The sequence below is a fragment of the Poromitra crassiceps genome (genome assembly GCF_964638095.1).
Source record: "Poromitra crassiceps genome assembly, chromosome: 3".
In the NCBI taxonomy this organism is placed as follows: domain Eukaryota; kingdom Metazoa; phylum Chordata; class Actinopteri; order Beryciformes; family Melamphaidae; genus Poromitra; species Poromitra crassiceps.
The window spans coordinates 80,866,917-80,888,308 of record NC_139625.1 but is presented as its reverse complement, the minus strand read 5'-3'; the positions used below and the strand labels follow the sequence as shown (position 1 = coordinate 80,888,308).

The 21,392-nt window shown below is 42.6% G+C and overlaps 1 protein-coding gene across 2 annotated transcripts in view; it reads right to left on the bottom strand.

Annotated features, from left to right (window-relative positions):
• Positions 1-21,392, bottom strand: part of sos2 (son of sevenless homolog 2) — a 98,285-nt gene that overhangs the window by 44,972 nt on the left and 31,921 nt on the right. For both annotated transcript variants that reach the window (XM_083633494.1, XM_083633495.1), the window contains exons 2-7: positions 10,753-10,878; positions 10,276-10,407; positions 9,626-9,790; positions 9,204-9,410; positions 2,106-2,249; positions 613-723 (exon numbers count right to left, since the gene is read on the bottom strand). In XM_083633494.1, coding sequence (XP_083489620.1) covers positions 613-723; positions 2,106-2,249; positions 9,204-9,410; positions 9,626-9,790; positions 10,276-10,407; positions 10,753-10,878 — 885 coding nt within the window. The remainder of the gene's footprint in view (positions 1-612; positions 724-2,105; positions 2,250-9,203; positions 9,411-9,625; positions 9,791-10,275; positions 10,408-10,752; positions 10,879-21,392) is intronic.

Genomic DNA, 21,392 nt, shown 5'->3' with positions numbered 1-21,392 from the left:
GTAACTAGATCACTCTATTGTTGAAAATTATTTGAAAAAAATAACATGAAATACCACTGTGTCAGTGTGTCTCTCTACATGCCCATTTATGTGTATTCACATTCTGCATCTTAACACATTCACTGCCAGCCGTTTTTTTTTTTTACTGTAGGTAGCTTCTGCCAGAGGTTTTTTTTGAGGATTCTGGCTCATTTTACAAGAGCCGAGGATTATTTTCTGCTTGGACTTTGTGAACACAAATTTCACAAAAGTACTAATAGAATGTGTGCTTTCTCTGTCTAAAAGAGTTAGTTTGTAGAGTTAGTAGTTATGTAGATATTAGCCGTTGAGTACAGCATGGTTTCAGCGTGTGAGACTGAAAGCTGAGATAATCGCAGTTTTGTGAAATTCAATCAAACAGGCAGAACAGTCAGTTTTTTTGACGACTCAACTCGTCATTGGCAGTGAACGTGTTAACAGGACAATTATATTTTGTCATTATCGTTTTCCAGACTTCAGAAACTTTTTCAAATTGATTTTCCATACTTTTGTTTAGCCTTTCCAGAGCATTGTAGGAACTGTGTCAAATGACAAGCTGCACTCAGCCGACTCTGAGGCGGACAATCGTCCTACCTGGAAGTAGAGGCCAACAGTCGATTTAGCCATCAGGTTGTTGAAGTGATCGTGGAAGTCCTTGTTGAGGATATCCTGCGACAGCGTCTCGTACGGGTCAATCGCCTGCTCCTAGAGATGGGCAGAAAACAACTCAGTCGACACTAGGGCTGAAAGTAATGATTAGTCTCATTATCGAAGCATTTTTTCTGATTAATCATAGTAAATAGAGAAAAGGGAGCTTCTTGATGCTTATAAAGAATTTAATTAATAAAGAAGTAATGTACAAGTATACTAAATAGTTAATACACAATACATCTTCACAGGACAAGGGCACAAGAGACGCAACGCGTTTCAACCTATTGGCCTGCTGAGCTATCTTGTCGCCACTTTTTGACTTTTCCTTTCTGATTACCGTAATCATTTAATGTAGAAAATGTCAAAAATATGACAAATGCCCATCACAAGCAACCAGAGTCCAAAATTGTCTTAAAATTGCTTAGTCTGACCAGCAGCCAACCCCCCCAAAGAATTACTTTAATAATCATACCCAAAACTTAGCTTTTGTGAAGCTGTAACCAGCAAACGTTTGCTATGTTTATTTGATAGCTGACTAAAACGATTAAATCGATCAAAATGATAATCAACAATCAATATTCTATCAATGTCATGTATTGTGAATCTTTGCAAGTTATCAATATATCTGCAGCATTGTCACTGTACTGTCAATTCCAGTATATTTAATGCAGTCAGATTTTATAAGGGGTCAAACAAACAGAATTCTAGGGCGTTCCCGTGGCTCACAAGGTACGACAAAGGCTAGTCCTTCACACGGCCGACCCGGGTTCAAATCCCACCCGTGGTCCCTTGCCAAGTCCTCTCTCTCTCCCCACCTTTCCTGTCTGCCTACTGTCTTATCTAATAAAAGGCAAAATGCTACACTTGTCTTGGTAACTGGTGAGTTTGAAGGTGGTTTTTTGCTACACTTGTCTTGGTAACTGGTTTAGTTTAGTTTAATGTTTAGTTGGACAGGACAGTGCACATCAATAAAACAGTTTACACATACAAAATCATCTATACATGTCAACAGTAAATATGCCGGGATTAGCCGAAGCTAGTTTTCACCCGTAGTCCTCGGGACATAAAGAACTAAAAAACTACAAGGTATAAAAAACAATACGGAAATAAGAAGCAATACGGGAGTAAAAGCAATAAAATAAAAATAAAAATGCACATGGGATAACAATACATACACACGATAAAAAAACAATACACTCAACAAGATAAAAGACAATACAACTGGTGAGTTTGAAGGAGGTTTTCTGGTAAGTGGTGATTTTGAAGGAGGTTTTGGTAACTGGTGAGTTTGAAGATGGTTTTTGATAACTGGTGAGTTTGAAGGTGGTTTTGATAACTGGTGAGTTTGAAGGTGGTTTTGATAACTGGTGAGTTTGAAGGTGGTTTTGATAACTGGTGAGTTTGAAGGAGGTTTTCGGGTCAGAAACATGTCATACCTCTGCTAGATCTTCGAAGCAGCTGCCCACCAGCGGATGAGGGCTGCCGTCCGCCGTCATCTCCACAGCGTCTTCTATAAGGCCCAGCAGCTTCACTGTCAGCTCGTGGATGTCCAGGATGTTACTGAAGATCACCTCCACATCCTGCACAAGGATAGCCACAGATGCATAGTGATCAATAATCAAAATGGGGATGGTGATGGAAGGCTGCTGGTTTGAATCCCAACACCAGCTCGGAAAGTCCAGGTGAACAAAGTAATCGTTCTCGCCTCTTTCAACGACTGTGGTGTGCAAGCTGTGGCCGTTAATTTAAAACTGGCTGTATGGGGCATCTCCCAGGTGTTAATATATATAACGTATAATATATGGTGTACATGATGTATATTATATTGTAATATACATTATGTAAAGAATTGTTGTGTACATTGGATGGATTCTTGGATGCATTGGTTCAAACACAGGTTGATATCAAAGCATTGGGTTTTTGGGGTAATGTTGGATTGTATTATTGGGAATGGGTATTGATAGGGATTTGTAGGTGGATTTATGATGCATGTGTATGGGTAAGTTTGTGTACGTTTGTGTATATACATGCATATATATGTATGTATGTGTATGCATGAGCATGTGGGGAGGAGCGTGAGAGTTGGGAAATGCATATAATATAGGGATGTATGAATTTGTTTATGAATGATTTGGGGGCAGGACTCGATAAGCCTAGGCTTCTTCCTGCCCCTTTTCAAACAGTTCGCCTTTTTTATGTTTGAGTTTACGTATTTTCCTTTTGATGAAGTCTATTAGACTGTTATGTTTACTGTTTTTTTTCCCACTTTATGTATTGTTTTAACTGTTTGAAATAAATCGTTTCAATCAATCAATCAATCAATCAATCAATCAATCAATCAATCAATCAATCAATATGTACAGTATGTGAGGGTGAAGCGTAGGGGTAGGGGTAAAAGGATGCTGAGTGCACGCTCAGCTAACCTCCCTCGGATAAAAAAATAGGCAAAAAAAGGTGGGAATATACTGTAAACGTAACGGCATGGCGGGCCCAATTTGCCTGAGGAAGTCATCAGTCAAATAAATGAAGAAGTACACCCCAAAATAGAACGGGGTGATTATTGACTGCTCGAGTATGAATAGAAGTCGTGTGTCTTGTCATTATTTGACCGAAACACTTTCTTGACATCTCCCCAAGTGATTTCAGATTACACCGTGTTTCACCAGACATAATTGAGGTTATTTTGGCGAGTGCTGCAGATGTTGTTCCTGTCTGAACATAATTACGTGTTCTGCGCTCCATAGGGCCTCACAAAGGTTTATCCTCCTCACCCAAATCATACCACAAATTACCCAACCCAAAATATGCAAAGCCACAGCAACCCATAAAACTTTACTTTCCATTCACTCCTTCACTACCATCCTCCCTCCCCGTCCTACCCCCTGCCAGGCTGCTCAGTGTGTTTGAGCCACACTTCTTTCTTTAGGAAATTTACAGCACTCCAATTGCCATATGATCCATATAGTTACGTCTGTCTGTCTGCCTGGTCATCACTCATCTCATGAACAAACTCTTAGGTTGCTTTCACATATAAGCTGGTGGACTCGGTACGATTCGGGCGGTTGTAACATTGTTTCATTTTTCATTTTGTTTCATTTCGCTTTCACACAGCAATTTGCCACAAGCACCAAACTTTCTGAACAATGACACGTGGTCGAAACGGTCACTCGTCTATTGGACAGAATATAGAGGGGAAATCTCTCCTCTTCTGCCGCCTTGCCTGCTGAGGGCTGACTGAACAACACAAGTGAATCTGCGAAACACAACCCATAGAGAAACACCACCTTTATGCGATTATTACTATCAAATAAATATTTTACAACAATGCGCCCAATATGAGCAGCAGATGAGCTGTTGGGTCCAACATCATTCTGCAGTTGAGACGAGACGAGCGAGGTGCGCACCGACCCGTGTGTGGGTGTGTGTGTGTGCGCACCACAGTGTTTTGCTTCCTTCTACCACCTTCTACTCATGATGCCTTTCCTATGTTTGCTCTTGTGTTTGGTTCGGTTTGCTTTCACACCACAAATGAACCGCACTAGAGTTCACTTGCAAACGAACAGAGACCTACGTTTTCAAGCGGACGAGAGTTCGCTTGTTTGTTCTGCAACAGAGTTCATTTGCGCTTTCACACCACCCCAAAAGAAGCGCACTATCCGAGGAAACAAACTCTGGCGCGGTTAAAGCGGACCAAACAGCTTATATGTGAAAGCGACCTTAGTCACACATGATTTGTGAATGCCTGGGTATTGTGTCTGTCTGCAGTGTGGAGGCATCTTACTGTATTGTGTCTGTCTGCAGTGTAGAGACATCTTACTGTATTGTGTCTGTCTGCAGTGTGGAGGCATCTTACTGTATTGTGTCTGTCTGCAGTGTAGATACATCTTACTGTATTGTGTCTGTCTGCAGTGTGGAGGCATCCTACTGTATTGTGTCTGTCTGCAGTGTAGATACATCTTACTGTATTGTGTCTGTCTGCAGTGTAGATACATCTTACTGTATTGTGTCTGTCTGCAGTGTAGATACATCTTACTGTATTGTGTCTGTCTGCAGTGTAGATACATCTTACTGTATTGTGTCTGTCTGCAGTGTAGATACATCTTACTGTATTGTGTCTGTCTGCAGTGTAGAGGCATCTTACTGTATTGTGTCTGTCTGCAGTGTGGAGACATCTTACTGTATTGTGTCTGTCTGCAGTGTAGAGGCATCTTACTGTATTGTGTCTGTCTGCAGTGTGGAGGCATCTTACTGTATTGTGTCTGTCTGCAGTGTAGAGACATCTTACTGTATTGTGTCTGTCTGCAGTGTAGAGACATCTTACTGTATTGTGTCTGTCTGTAGTGTGGAGACATCTTACTGTATTGTGTCTGTCTGCAGTGTGGAGGCATCTTACTGTATTGTGTCTGTCTGCAGTGTAGAGACATCTTACTGTATTGTGTCTGTCTGCAGTGTGGAGGCATCTTACTGTATTGTGTCTGTCTGCAGTGTAGAGGCATCTTACTGTATTGTGTCTGTCTGTAGTGTAGAGACATCTTACTGTATTGTGTCTGTCTGCAGTGTAGAGGCATCTTACTGTATTGTGTCTGTCTGCAGTGTGGAGGCATCTTACTGTATTGTGTCTGTCTGCAGTGTGGAGACATCTTACTGTATTGTGTCTGTCTGCAGTGTAGAGGCATCTTACTGTATTGTGTCTGTCTGCAGTGTAGAGACATCTTACTGTATTGTGTCTGTCTGCAGTGTGGAGGCATCTTACTGTATTGTGTCTGTCTGTAGTGTAGAGACATCTTACTGTATTGTCTCTGTCTGCAGTAGAGGCATCTTAATGTATTGTGTGTGTCTGCAGTAGAGGCATCTTAATGTATTGTGTCTGTCTGCAGTGTGGAGGCATCTTACTGTATTGTGTCTGTCTGCAGTGTGGAGGCATCTTACTGTATTGTGTCTGTCTGCAGTGTGGAGGCATCTTACTGTATTGTGTCTGTCTGCAGTGTGGAGGCATCTTACTGTATTGTGTCTGTCTGCAGTGTAGAGACATCTTACTGTATTGTGTCTGTCTGCAGTGTAGAGACATCTTACTGTATTGTGTCTGTCTGCAGTGTAGAGACATCTTACTGTATTGTGTCTGTCTGCAGTGTAGAGACATCTTACTGTATTGTGTCTGTCTGCAGTGTAGAGACATCTTACTGTATTGTCTCTGTCTGCAGTAGAGGCATCTTAATGTATTGTGTGTGTCTGCAGTAGAGGCATCTTAATGTATTGTGTCTGTCTGCAGTGTGGAGGCATCTTACTGTATTGTGTCTGTCTGCAGTGTGGAGGCATCTTACTGTATTGTGTCTGTCTGCAGTGTGGAGGCATCTTACTGTATTGTGTCTGTCTGCAGTGTGGAGGCATCTTACTGTATTGTGTCTGTCTGCAGTGTAGAGACATCTTACTGTATTGTGTCTGTCTGCAGTGTAGAGACATCTTACTGTATTGTGTCTGTCTGCAGTGTGGATACATCTTACTGTATTGTGTCTGTCTGCAGTGTGGAGACATCTTACTGTATTGTGTCTGTCTGCAGTGTGGAGGCATCTTACTGTATTGTGTCTGTCTGCAGTGTAGAGGCATCTTACTGTATTGTGTCTGTCTGCAGTGTGGAGACATCTTACTGTATTGTGTCTGTCTGCAGTGTAGAGGCATCTTACTGTATTGTGTCTGTCTGCAGTGTGGAGGCATCTTACTGTATTGTGTCTGTCTGCAGTGTGGAGGCATCTTACTGTATTGTGTCTGTCTGCAGTGTGGAGGCATCTTACTGTATTGTGTCTGTCTGCAGTGTGGAGGCATCTTACTGTATTGTGTCTGTCTGCAGTGTGGAGACATCTTACTGTATTGTGTCTGTCTGCAGTGTAGAGGCATCTTACTGTATTGTGTCTGTTTGCAGTGTGGAGGCATCTTAATGTATTGTGTCTGTCTGCAGTGTGGAGGCATCTTACTGTATTGTGTCTGTCTGCAGTGTGGAGACATCTTACTGTATTGTGTCTGTCTGCAGTGTAGAGGCATCTTACTGTATTGTGTCTGTCTGCAGTGTGGAGGCATCTTACTGTATTGTGTCTGTCTGCAGTGTAGAGACATCTTACTGTATTGTGTCTGTCTGCAGTGTGGAGACATCTTACTGTATTGTGTCTGTCTGCAGTGTAGAGACATCTTACTGTATTGTGTCTGTCTGCAGTGTAGAGGCATCTTACTGTATTGTGTCTGTCTGCAGTGTGGAGACATCTTACTGTATTGTGTCTGTCTGTAGTGTGGAGGCATCTTACTGTATTGTGTCTGTCTGCAGTGTAGAGACATCTTACTGTATTGTGTCTGTCTGCAGTGTAGAGGCATCTTACTGTATTGTGTCTGTCTGCAGTGTAGAGACATCTTACTGTATTGTGTCTGTCTGCAGTGTGGAGGCATCTTACTGTATTGTGTCTGTCTGCAGTGTGGAGGCATCTTACTGTATTGTGTCTGTCTGCAGTGTAGAGACATCTTACTGTATTGTGTCTGTCTGCAGTGTGGAGGCATCTTACTGTATTGTGTCTGTCTGCAGTGTAGAGGCATCTTACTGTATTGTGTCTGTCTGCAGTGTGGAGACATCTTACTGTATTGTGTCTGTCTGCAGTGTGGAGACATCTTACTGTATTGTGTCTGTCTGCAGTGTGGAGGCATCTTACTGTATTGTGTCTGTCTGCAGTGTGGAGGCATCTTACTGTATTGTGTCTGTCTGCAGTGTAGAGACATCTTACTGTATTGTGTCTGTCTGCAGTGTGGAGGCATCTTACTGTATTGTGTCTGTCTGCAGTGTGGAGGCATCTTACTGTATTGTGTCTGTCTGCAGTGTAGAGGCATCTTACTGTATTGTGTCTGTCTGCAGTGTAGACACATCTTACTGTATTGTGTCTGTCTGCAGTGTGGAGACATCTTACTGTATTGTGTCTGTCTGCAGTGTGGAGGCATCTTACTGTATTGTGTCTGTCTGCAGTGTGGAGACATGTTACTGTATTGTGTCTGTCTGCAGTGTAGAGACATCTTACTGTATTGTGTCTGTCTGCAGTGTGGAGACATCTTACTGTATTGTGTCTCTCTGCAGTGTAGAGACATCTTACTGTATTGTGTCTGTCTGCAGTGTAGAGACATCTTACTGAGAATACACTTTCAGTTTCTGCTTGTAAAGTAGCATCAGGATAATATTGATATTACTGAAAAGTCTAACATAAGAGGACAACAGTGATGTCCTGCCTTTGTTAGATGTTTAAAGAAACAGTGTTCCTATGCTCATTACCAGCTAACTGATTACAGAGTTTCAGTTCTAATCTTTAAATGTTCTTACACTGGATTTGGTTGTAAATGACTTTGTAAAGAAGTTAATCAAGTGCAGTTAGAACCCTGACTCTGTTTATAAGCTGGCTTTACAGTAAGCTGGCCACCACAGCATACTGGCTCCTGTTCTCACCTAAGACTGCAGGATATAAACACAATGGTGCCGCATATTAACTGAAAGCAATCAAAGATTTGTGGCCAGGGATTCTGCACAGCACTGTTCATTCAGGTAGGCGTCTGAAAAACAGGGTTGCCAAACATTTTCATTGATAAAATTTCAAAACCTTTCCATGATTGTTCAAGGATCCATAATAGAATTTTCATGTAATGCGAGGTGGTGACTGAATCAATACCAAATGATTACAAATAGCACAATAGGAATAGGAAAGCTACTTATATATGTGTGTACGGTGTGTGTGTGTGTGTATATATATATATATATATATATATATATATATCCAATATGAAGAGTTATGTCCGATGTGGCCTGTATAGTAAGAATTTCAATGTCAGCTTCTTCTTTTTTTACGTCAATAGCTACAGAAAATAAAATTGCTGTTATGTTACACTAGGCTCGGTAGGCCTCGCCCACCCTGCAGCTCACCCGCTGTGCGGGCTCACTTGCTCTTATGACATCACTGATGAATCTAATCATATGGAGAAACTATCACTACAGAGACAGAAAGGCTTAATTGTGGGAGCAGATTGGCTAGACACTCGTGAGTGCTGTGCTTTTTATCACAGTATGTGTTGTTAGCCGTTAGCTATCAAGCTAGCTACCGCTGCTAACGCTGTTTTGCGAACGTTGTTATGCGTCCTTGCATGTTGTGTGGTGTGCTGGGATCGGCGCTCCTCAGCGCTCTTCCAGCGTTTAACTGTCAGAAAAAGAAGTTTAGTGGACATCTACTGCCTGTAAGCTACAGATGATCACTTTACCGTTAAGGTTTTCACACAAGTGCTGTATGTTGCACGTAAGGACGCATTGGTCACAATGCGCAAATGCCGTAAAAACCCCCCCAAAAACATCCGGTTAACCGGTTACACGCTGCCAGAAGGTCCAGTGTACACGTTTAGAAAATGTTGTAACAGTTGACATCCCTAGTGGGAACCCTGGAAAAACCTTCCCTTTTGATCAAATAGCAATTTAAAATGTTACATTTTCGTTTGTTTTTCGATTAATTGTGCACGCCTGTCCTCACCTGAGGCGTGAAGATTTTGTTGTTGGACAGGAAGTGGTGGCGGAACACTTTGATGATGAGGTCCAGCTCTCGCAGGTACTGGCGCTCCTCAGCGATCTCCAGCCTCACCAGGTCGTCGTAGGTGAGCTCCCCGGAGGACGAGGGCTCCTCGGTGCACTGGGACACCAGGCCGATGTCCTCCTCCTGGTCAAACATGTCCATCAACACCTGCGGACGACGGGCAGCCGAGGGTTGGAGAAGATCAACAAAACAAAACATCTTCTAGCATCTAGAGCAAAGATCTTTGGCAGCTGGTGGGCCGTGCTCAAGTTTCAATGTCACAAAAACAAAAGAAAATGTTTTCCAGCATGAGCAAAACTTGTATTTATTCCAAGGATTATTTGTGGAAAATACCTAAACTAAGACGCATACACAGAACTCACCTTGTCTGCGCACATAGACACCTTGATGTCCTGCTGGCTGATTTCATAGTGCCGGATGTTGCCGACATAGTTGCCTGCCAGTTTCAGTATGTCTGCCGATATGTATTCAAGCACAGCTACAATATACAGGGAGACGTGGTAGTCCACTTTATAGCCCAAAACCTCCTGTTGAGGAAGCACAGGGAAAGAACATGTTAGGTGTTAGACCAAACAGCAGTTGCAAATCATTCTTAGCGTTTGTTTCACCCTGCATGGAAAACCAGATCGGTGGATTTGATTGCATGTCGTGTCGATACTGTATGCTAAACAGAATCCCAAATACTTCCTAGTGATCGTCATAACCTTTTGGCACTCATATTGTCCTATGGGGTAACCCCCACCTGTTTGAGAAGATTAGATCTGCTAAGTATGTGAATCATGTTATGGTCACAAATATATTAAATGAAAACAAACAATTATTGTTATAAAACAAAGTGAGTAACTTACTTCAGCCCCCGGTTGACAAAATGATAAGACCTCAATATTTTAGAGACACTGAGCAATATATCTTTCCAAAATGGTTATATGCTGTAGTTTTATATGCTGTAGTTTTGGGGTGTACAGCTTCATATCTTTGCTAGAGAGAATGGGGGGTGAGCAAAGGTCTTTACCTTAAGCAAGGGGTGTATCTTGTCCACAGGGAGGAGCAAGGGGTTTCTCCTCTTGCGCTTCTCGATGGCCGACTGGGCGTCTGCTATGGCCCACTTATCTATAGGGTGGGGAAAGGTTTTCTGGACGCGTTCCTGGTAAGAGGGAAGAAGGAAAATAAGTCTCAGTTACAATTAATACATTGGGATGTTTTAAGTTGGCTGAATGCTGCATCATACATAAGTCATATGCGGTACGCCGCTGTAGTAGCACATCTTCTAAATGGAAAACTTGTAGGTGCGCAAGCAAGAAACTTACATGCAAAATCTGTGAAAGTAACGCATCTCTGTCCTAAATCTCAACTTCCGCATTTTATCAATTTATATTAGTACATAGCATCAATTGACTCACAAAGTGTGTAATACTCAAATGTAATCACAGTAGAAGCCTGCAGATGAGAATAAAAGCGTTGGTAGCGGGAGTGAGAGAGGAAGCCTTACCTCTACGTCCTGAACGGAGCGAGGCTGGGCTACACACAGCATGTTGAGGAGTTGCAAGATCAACTCCTCGATGTGCTGCAGTGCGTCCTCCTTCGCCAACAGGTTTGGGTGGACCTGCTTCTGTACCTGCAAGGTAAAGAGAGACATATGAGAAAAGAGATGAGTGGCGGGTATGGCAGGTTGTTAGAAAGAACTTAATCAAAGAGGGTGGAAAATCAACATTAGCTAAATGCTAATAGTACCTCTTTATCAGCCATTATGACCTGTAAAAGATCTACTTTTCTCCTGCACTGTTCACATATTTGTGATGCAATTAGGTTCATATCAACTTTAATGATGCAAAGACAGCAAGTATGGAAAAAGATCTACCCTCAGTCTTAAATGTTGCAGAACACCATATATATATATGCAACTATAAAACACTAAATGTGTTTAATTATTCAACAACATCCAATCAAATTTCAAGATGCTGTTAAACGAGGCAGGGATCACTGACCACCAACAACAAAAGACATGACATCAATCATCAGTGTAAAAAAAACAAAAAGAAGAAGGGCCACGCATTTAGTCATTTGACGAAGGTTGTCAGTTATATCATCCTGACTCCTGCTGGAGGCTGGAACACCAGCTTGAGAGAAAAGGTGTGGTTTAGGTACAGACAGGAGAGGAGGTGTGGTTTAGGTACAGACAGGAGAGGAGGTGTGGTTTAGGTACAGACAGGAGAGGAGGTGTGGTTTAGGTACAGACAGGAGAGGAGGTGTGGCTTTGTCACATCTACGGGTGGAAAGAGAAGACCCCCTCGTCACTCGGGCCGTGCCTTCTTGCAGGAATGCTGTCAGTTCAGATACTATTATAAGACCCATAGCAGACTCAAGGAGAACATGTGTGGGAGAGAACCAGAGGAGAGCTGGATACTAGAAAGTAGGGATGGCACGATACCACTTTTTCCATAATGCGATCCGGTACCACAACCTTGAGTATCTGCCGATACCGATATCAATCCGATCCGATCTTTTTCCCTCGCTTATACAACTAAGCTGTTAATAATAAATTTACCAATGCTTAACCCAGCCATCTAAACATCATGTTCAATCTGTGGAACAATATTTATTCCCTAAATTAAAGGTTATAGCCAGAACATAAGACTCAGTAATGCACTAATGCTGCTTCTTTTTAAGCCTTCACACTAAGGCTGTCAATCTCCCTCTATAATCAAATTCGAATTTCAGTGCTTTATACATTTTAATATTCGAATTATATTCGAATATTTTAATTAATTTTTAATTGAATTTAAAAAAAAATTTTTTTTTTTTTTTGGTCTGAGTGAATTGTTGTCTTCTCTTATGTTATGTTCTGATTCTAAATATAGCTGAATCTTTGGGTTTGACCAAGTAAAACTTTTTCTAAGCATTTTACCAAATGTAGATGGAAAAGTGAATGGTGGATGAATATTCAAAATAATATTAGGCTTATCACAAATAGTCCAGCAATGATGTTTATTTAAGAAAACATGTTCCTTGTACATACATTCATTGCATTAGAAAATAGGTCAGATAACCAGAGCTTAGTTAATATTCATCAGTGATGTATTGGTGCTGTCTGAAATGCTAAAATAAAATAATCGATAATAAAAAAAGACACAGCCTTTGTTTGAGCTCCTTATCAATAAACAAATAAGTAAACTTTGCCAAAACAACAATGAGCCATGAACAAAAAAAAATCAGTCACGTATTGCACTTAAGAGCTACAGGTTTACATTCAGTATAGCAGCTTCAACAGTCAACTTCAGTTAACAATGAATGAACATACATTTTAAGAGCTACAGGTAGGTTTACATCAGTATAGCAGCTTCAACAGTCAACTTCAGTTAACACTCTTTTCTTCAAGTACCGGTATGTTGTCAGAACTTGTCACTGTTCTAGTGTTCTAAAAAAAATAAAAAAATAAAAATATATATTTGTTTAAAAAAAAATTAATAATCGAATTTCGTTCATAATTATTAAATTTGAATAATATTCGAATATCAAAATTCGTTTCAACAGCCCTACTTCACACACACACACACACACACACACACACCTTGTTACAACTGTCCCTGGTCTCCCCTACTTCGGGTGTTGCGAAACAAGGGGGGAGGGTAATATACGCATCAAGGTGTTTGTAAACAGGGACACACGTGCTAATTAGTTTTATTTGGCGTTTTGAAGGAAGATGCAGACGTTTGGGATTCCTTGTAATGAAGGACTTTATGATCACTGCTGAGACACCTTATTGGTGTGAGTGTTCATTAGGATTTACTTTGCAGAGCGTTAATGAATATCGGATCAGACCATCCCTACTAGAAAGGCAGCCTCATTTACGGTACCCTCTATCCCAGGGGTTCCTAAGCTTGTGACCCTACTTTGAGGTCACAAAAATCTCAGGACCCGAAACATTCAAATTCCAGTACACCATCGATACTATCATCAGTGATGTCATATAATGCTTCTTTTTTCCACAGAATTCTGATTTTAATCTGAGAATTCTGTCTTTAACCTCAAAATTCTGACAGAAACTCGGAATTCTGACTTTAATCTCAGAATTCTGACTTTATTGTCAGAATCCTGATTTAAAGTTATAATATCAAAGATTTTCATCTAAAAAAGAAAAGAAAAGAAAAAAAAGTCACTCACAATGTTGATTGAGGCTATGGTCCATTGATGGAAGCTTTTGCAGTATAGTGACATTATGTGACATTAGTAATGTCACATATATACTACAACACTGTTTGGATCTCACCTGCAATTACCACTCATCACCATAGGTGTCACCCAAGAGAACAAAACTGAAATCTTAGAGATTATCACTTTAAACTCGGAACAAAACAAAACAAAAAATTGCAAGCGACCCTAATCATCTTCGGTAGTATTAAATGCTGCTCTATCCCTTCATCTGGATCTCTCTCCTTATCACACACACACACACACACACACACAAAGGGCGGGCTGTTCACATGCGGGTGATGGAATGACCCTGGCATATAGTAAAGTGGGCCGTTATGATGACAAAACATGGCCCCCGGCCGGCGTGTGGTATGTGAGAGGAGAGTTCAAAGGTCGAACCCTGGCTGGGCTTCGTGCATTCTTGTGCTCTGACTTAACAGTGATACAGTGATGGACAGGATGTCTCCTCCGTCTTAACAGTGATGGACAGGATGTCCCCTCTGTCTTAACAGTGATACAGTGATGGACAGGATGTCCCCTCTGTCTTAACAGTGATACAGTGATGGACAGGATGTCCCCTCTGTCTTAACAGTGATACAGTGATGGACAGGATGTCCCCTCTGTCTTAACAGTGATACAGTGATGGACAGGATGTCCCCTCCGTCTTAACAGTGATACAGTGATGGACAGGATGTCCCCTCTGTCTTAACAGTGATACAGTGATGGACAGGATGTCCCCTCCGTCTTAACAGTGATACAGTGATGGACAGGATGTCCCCTCTGTCTTAACAGTGATACAGTGATGGACAGGATGTCCCCTCTGTCTTAACAGTGATACAGTGATGGACAGGATGTCCCCTCTGTCTTAACAGTGATACAGTGATGGACAGGATGTCTCCTCCGTCTTAACAGTGATGGACAGGATGTCCCCTCTGTCTTAACAGTGATACAGTGATGGACAGGATGTCCCCTCTGTCTTAACAGTGATACAGTGATGGACAGGATGTCCCCTCTGTCTTAACAGTGATACAGTGATGGACAGGATGTCCCCTCTGTCTTAACAGTGATACAGTGATGGACAGGATGTCCCCTCCGTCTTAACAGTGATACAGTGATGGACAGGATGTCCCCTCTGTCTTAACAGTGATACAGTGATGGACAGGATGTCCCCTCCGTCTTAACAGTGATACAGTGATGGACAGGATGTCCCCTCTGTCTTAACAGTGATACAGTGATGGACAGGATGTCCCCTCTGTCTTAACAGTGATACAGTGATGGACAGGATGTCCCCTCTGTCTTAACAGTGATACAGTGATGGACAGGATGTCCCCCCTGTCTTAACAGTGATACAGTGATGGACAGGATGTCCCCTCTGTCTTAACAGTGATACAGTGATGGACAGGATGTCCCCTCCGTCTTAACAGTGATGGACAGGATGTCCCCTCAGTCTTAACAGTGATACAGTGATGGACAGGATGTCCCCTCCGTCTTAACAGTGATACAGTGATGGACAGGATGTCCCCTCAGTCTTAACAGTGATACAGTGATGGACAGGATGTCCCCTCTGTCTTAACAGTGATACAGTGATGGACAGGATGTCCCCTCTGTCTTAACAGTGATACAGTGATGGACAGGATGTCCCCTCCGTCTTAACAGTGATACAGTGATGGACAGGATGTCCCCTCAGTCTTAACAGTGATACAGTGATGGACAGGATGTCCCCTCCGTCTTAACAGTGATACAGTGATGGACAGGATGTCCCCTCAGTCTTAACAGTGATACAGTGATGGACAGGATGTCCCCTCTGTCTTAACAGTGATACAGTGATGGACAGGATGTCCCCTCTGTCTTAACAGTGATACAGTGATGGACAGGATGTCCCCTCCGTCTTAACAGTGATACAGTGATGGACAGGATGTCCCCTCCGTCTTAACAGTGATACAGTGATGGACAGGATGTCCCCTCCGTCTTAACAGTGATACAGTGATGGACAGGATGTCCCCTCCGTCTTAACAGTGATACAGTGATGGGCAGGATGTCCCCTCCGTCTCAAGTTGACTTATTTGAGATAGAATGATAAAGCACAGAATGAAAAAGGAAAGAAATGGACAACTTGCAAGTGAAAGATAATAAAAAAAACTGCATTCCAAATTCAGATTCAAATTCTGGCTGATTCATTAACCACATTCAGATGCTTCTTAAATGAAAGAGCAGATGGAAAAGATAATTCTTCCATACGTCATTTCTATTTTGATGCAGACTCACGAGACATAACAGTTATAAATAATGTTACCAGTGTAAACTTCAAGTGGAAAAAAAAGAAAGAGTCAAAGGAGAAGTATGAGAAATATTCCCTCAGCCTCAAAAAAGGCACTTGACCAAATTCCACATGACACCAGGAGCTGTGAGTCACCCAACAGAAACTACGGGGGTTTCCCCCGATTCCATTCACAGAATAGTTGGCCCGTTCCATCAAGTTGCCTACAACCAACAAGTGCCCTCTCTATGCTAAAGAATTCAGAGAAAAAAGGCCAAGATAGCACAAAGAGCAGCAACAAATATAAACTAAATCAAATAGAATTTGTACAAAAGACAATGGATATTTAAACACAGATACCGATAAGTGCCACTGCTATAACTATACCAAATAACTAGCAGCTGTCGCATGCCTTTGTTGTACTAAACTCACTGATTGACTGACTGAGGAAAATGTGAGGTTTGCTTGATCATCCCACGTTTTTAATGTGTGTATTTTCCTTTGCTGCTCAGTAAAGCACTTAGTGAGGAACCTTGTTTTATTGAAAGAGCTTAACAAATCAATATGACTTGACTGAGCGAATGGCACTTGGATGGATGGTCTGAAATGACACTATACGAATGCCTCAACATGCCTGGCAGGTAGGCTAGATGAGGAGATCATGTGTAGGTATGACAGACTGTAGCTCTGTCATCTCTGTTGTTGTTTTGACAGAGTACATTTTCACATGCTCAAGTAAATCCTTAACGAGCGAGTAATCGAGCTTCGATTAATTGTGTGCATCCCTAGCCAGTGGGGGTGTCACGGTACATGTATTCGTCCCGTGAGTTCACGGTACGGGCATCACGGTACGGCAGTGTACGGTACGTGGAGATCCACGACAAATACGCCTAATCCAGAAGGTGGCAGTAAAGCACCTAAACGAACGCTGTTTGAACGCCATTAAACACCACAGAAGAAGACACGCGAAAACAACACGAGAAAGCCGTCCATTTTGTCAGTCACTTTAACTAACGCTATGGCGAGAGGCGAGGCATGCGAGATGCAAGAGCTTGAGAAGCCGCCACCTTCTTTTAAATCAGCGGTGTGGGAGAGTTTCGGCTTCCCAGTCGACTACAACAGCGATGGAGTGCGAAAGATTGAGCGAACAAAGACGGTGTGTCGGCGTTGTTCGGCAGTTGAGACACGGTAAAGAAAACGGGACAACAACTGCTTCTCCCCGCTGCTTTTAACCATCCTCTGAATGCCAACACAGACCGACACAAGAAGATTACAGAGGCGATTGGCGTCTAGTCTACATTTCCATGGATATGCGCCCATATGCAGTGGTAGAGCAAGCCGGCTTCAGGCATTTATTGAACGTACTCGAGCCTCGTTACAAGGTCCCACGCCGTGCACACATGAGCGGAACCGTGGTCCCACGTCTGCACACGCGCACACGAGCAGTGTTTGAGCACGGCCTGTCCACTGCACCCGCCGTTGCATTAACAACTGACGGATAGACGTCCCGTGCTACTGAAAGCTACCTCACCGTCACCGCACACTACATCAACAGTGAGTGGGAAATGAAGAATCCTGTTCTTCTAACGAGACCTGTGTATGAACAGCACACTAGCGCCCACCTAGCTGAGAAGCTACAAGAGGCAGTAGCAGAGTGGAAACTTTTTGGATTTTTTTACAACTAAATGCTTTTCAGCCTTGTAGCTGATTGTGACATTGTGACCGAGCCAGCAAAATACAACCTAATGCAAGAGAGTATGTTCACTGTGTGTACCGTTTACTGCTTTAAACAGGGCCATGCTGTACCAGTTTGTGACACTAGGTGGAGCACTAGTACTGCCTGTTCAAAATGAATGCCCAAGGTTCAATACAAAATGAAAATAATTTTTTGTTGTTGCTGTTTCCGCCGTTGTACCGTACCGTATTCGTACCGAACCGTGACCCCAAAACCGAGGTACGTACCGTACCGTGACTTTTGTGTACCGTGACACCCCTACTAGCCAGCAGTGTCTGTCCGTCTGTCCGTCGCGTATCTCGAGAACCGTTAAGAGTGCACTAAGGGGGACCTGATGGAGTGCAGTGCCCTGTTTTCGTGCAATTCGGCATAGTGCCACCTACTGGCAACAAAAAAAAATCGGTTTATCTCAAGAACCGTTCGTCCAATCGACTTCAAATTTGGGGAGTGCGCTGATGGGAACCCGACACAGTGCAATGCGGTACAGCGCCACCTACTGGCCACACAAAAAGTGGTTTATCTTGAGAACCGTTCGTCCGATCGACTTCAAACTTGGCAGGTGCGTTGCTGAGAACCAGAGACATGGCAGACATGGTAAACTTTGAGCAATTCAACCAATAATATATCACAATAACCAATAACATATCACAGCTTTCACATATCTCCAGGACTGTCTGGCCGATCGACTTCTGTATGTCTGTCCTTTGCAGTATCTTGAGAACCGTTTGTCAGATCGACTTCAAACTTGGGAAGTGCGCTTAGGGGGGCCTGAGTGCCGTGGGGGGAGCACTCCGGGGTGGTGACTGGGGGAGAACAGGCAGTGCACTAGTGTGTCTAAAGTTCATGGATAGGGGTGCACCGATCACGTTTTTTGCCACCGATCACCGATCGCCTATGGGAAATATCTGCCCAACCGATCATCGACCGATCACCGATATATAAACTCCTCAAAAAAAGTTTTGAAACTTCATTTCGGTCGATTATTTCTCCCCTTTAATAATACCAATTGGTATTGTTATGTATTTTATATCGTTGGAAAGCCTGATTAGTGGTAGGGCTTTTTTGTATTAAAAAAAATAAAATAATAATAATTATATAAATAAATATCGGCAATCAGCCGATCGCATATTTGAGGTCAAAATCGGTCGATACAGAGTGCGTGCCGATCGATCTGTGCACCCCTAATCATGGAAGTGCATGGTATCAGGAATGTCACATATAAATACAGGTGAGCTTACAACCTTTATCTAAAGGTAATAGAAGTGTATGGATGCATCGGGACCACTGGGGGAGCGAGCCAGCACCAGTCAAAGCTGTCGGGGTCTGTGTTATTCAGTGTACTGTAGCTCGAGGCTAAATTAGGCTACAGTACAGAGATCAGCAGCCTCTGTGTGCCTGTCTGTGCTCCAGCTGGAGCCCGAACCGGGAGCGAAATTAAATATCATTATTGCAGACATTAGTCTATGACAGTGGTTTTCAAACTTTTTGTTTCCAAGGCACACCTATATTAATATCCATCCAAAATAGTCTGTAAATGCTTTTATTCACTTAAACTAATTTGAACTTTGTAAAATTAGCCTACATCAAAGCACCAACACAATTTAATCAATGCAATTAATTGTTTAAGCAGAATATCAGAGCAATTTACATTCTGTTATTAAACATGTCAGTTTCTGACCTATTTTTCTCACTACCGTTCCATCCACCTGTTAATGCAGTTTTTTCTTTTATCATCCTCATTCTCTTTCTCTGTTTTCATGAGGGGTTGGGGGGAGAGGGTCGGTACTCGCATCCCCTCCCATCAGCTAACAAGAGAGTCCATGCCACGGGAAAACAAAAGTAACAAAAGTGAAAGTAATATGAGTGCTTTGCTTTTCTCTTGTTTCCTTTGAAATCGTTTGCAATGCGCTCTGACGACGCTGTTAAAAGTTTGATGTTGTGTTGAATTGCACCACGCTACCTGGAGGAGTTAATGCTTCCCTAGTATGAACATGTGTGTCTGTCCGTGTCCTCTCACTCTCTACTTGGGAGTCACTCTGTCTGGTTTGAAGCACTGCATGCAGGCTCAACTGGGCAAGAAGGAATAGTCCATTCATGTGTAGAGCGCGGGGGGGGGGGGGGGGGTCATAGATTGAACATGCCCAGAATCCCCGCCGTGGCCACAGGGGCTCACTTACCGCACACAGATTGTTTACTTTTTCTGCTGCAGTGCGTTGCAGCTCTCAAACGCTGATGCAGAGTTGCTCAGCTCCAGTCCAGGTGAGACTAGGATCCCGAATGAACATTGTTCAAGTGATTGTTGTTGTACGTGCGTCGCAACTCTTCCTCTTCCTCACTGATGGTGGGTTGCTCCAGTTTTGAGGAAGAGGAGCCAGCCAATTTATCCGAATGTACACTGTTCAAGTAGAGCATCTTAGCGCCTAGCGTTAGCACACTAGTCAACACCGCGTTATTTCGAATCCCACATAGGTTACGCAAAAACCATGCCCTGTGCCCGCCTACGCAGCAGTCAAGCGCCGGGATTGGCCAGGAGCAAGTCTTTTTTCTTCTTTTGACAGCTGGAATCGCCCACACCACAAATCGCTGGGCCCAGCGATTTCATGAACCAACTGAATTGCTCTCGATAGCGGACATTGAAATAAATTATTAATGTATTAACGCCAATGAAAACGTAACACAAGCTTTTAACACACTCGATTTTTAAACATTTATTTCAAAACATCATTGTAAAATTCAGGCCTTTAGCCAAAGCTTCAATAACAGAGCTCAGCTGACAGTTTAATCTGCAAATGAAAACTATAAAAAATATCAAATTAAAAATACAATAGGCTACAGCACATAGGCCTAGCTCATCCCCCCCCCCCCCATCAGTCCAGCCGTTTGTTCCAGGCCAGTGAAGTCCCAACAATCTACAAAAACATGCAATAATATAAAATCATAGATAAAAAGTTGAATCATACACAATAAATAAAACCAAAAGTAAAGGGTTAGCCTTCCCAATGGCCAGCAGCATCTGTTATTCTGGCCTCATAATAAGCACTGAGGAGGGTGGTCAGAGAGTCAAATAACATTAAAATACATTGTATGCTTTGGTGCGATGTAGGATTTTGTCTTTCAATATCCTCATTGCAGCCTCGCTTGGTGTTGTTGCTTCTCACAGGAATGGTGTCCCTGTAACAGAGAGCCCAACATGAGCATGAGCGCCTGGCCAATCCCGGCGCTTGACTGCTGCGTAGGCGGGCACAGTGCGTGGTTTTTGCGTAACCGATGTGCGATTCGAAATAACGCGTCAACACCGGCTCTGTCAACAACATAAGTCCTAGGGGTGGGAGAAAAAATCGATTCACCTAAGTATCGCGATTTTTAATGTCACGATTTTTTGAATCGATCTTTTATTCCAGAATCGATAATCGCAAAAGCAAAAAAAAAAAAAAAAAAAAATTGTGTGCCCGCAGTCAGGCCACTCACTGAACAGCAGGCCAGGCGCCGCCTACTGGTTTACTAGTGGTTTTATTACTTTATTAGGTAGTTAGTCTGAAGTAATAATTACACTTCAGGGTTAAAGTGGGTGCATCTTTGGGCTTCAAAGTCGGCCCATATCGGCCTGGCCTGCTTGGTATCTAATGCCCGGCCTGAATTATGATCCCAGTCCGCCCCTGTTTTTAACTATATCGCCCAGCCCTACTCATGATATATAATATACAGTCTCTAGTGTATGATTCAACTTTTCCCATGTTCTAATCTAGTGTAAAAAGCAAACAAACTGAAAAAAGAAAAGAAAAAAAGAAACAAAAATCGCAATAAATCGTAATATCGAATCGCAATAATCGTAGAATCGCAATACTTAAGAATCGCAATATATATCGAATCGGCACCCAAGTATCGTGATAGTATCGAATCGGGAGATAAGTGAATCGGCACAGCCCTAATAAGTCCCCCACTTCCT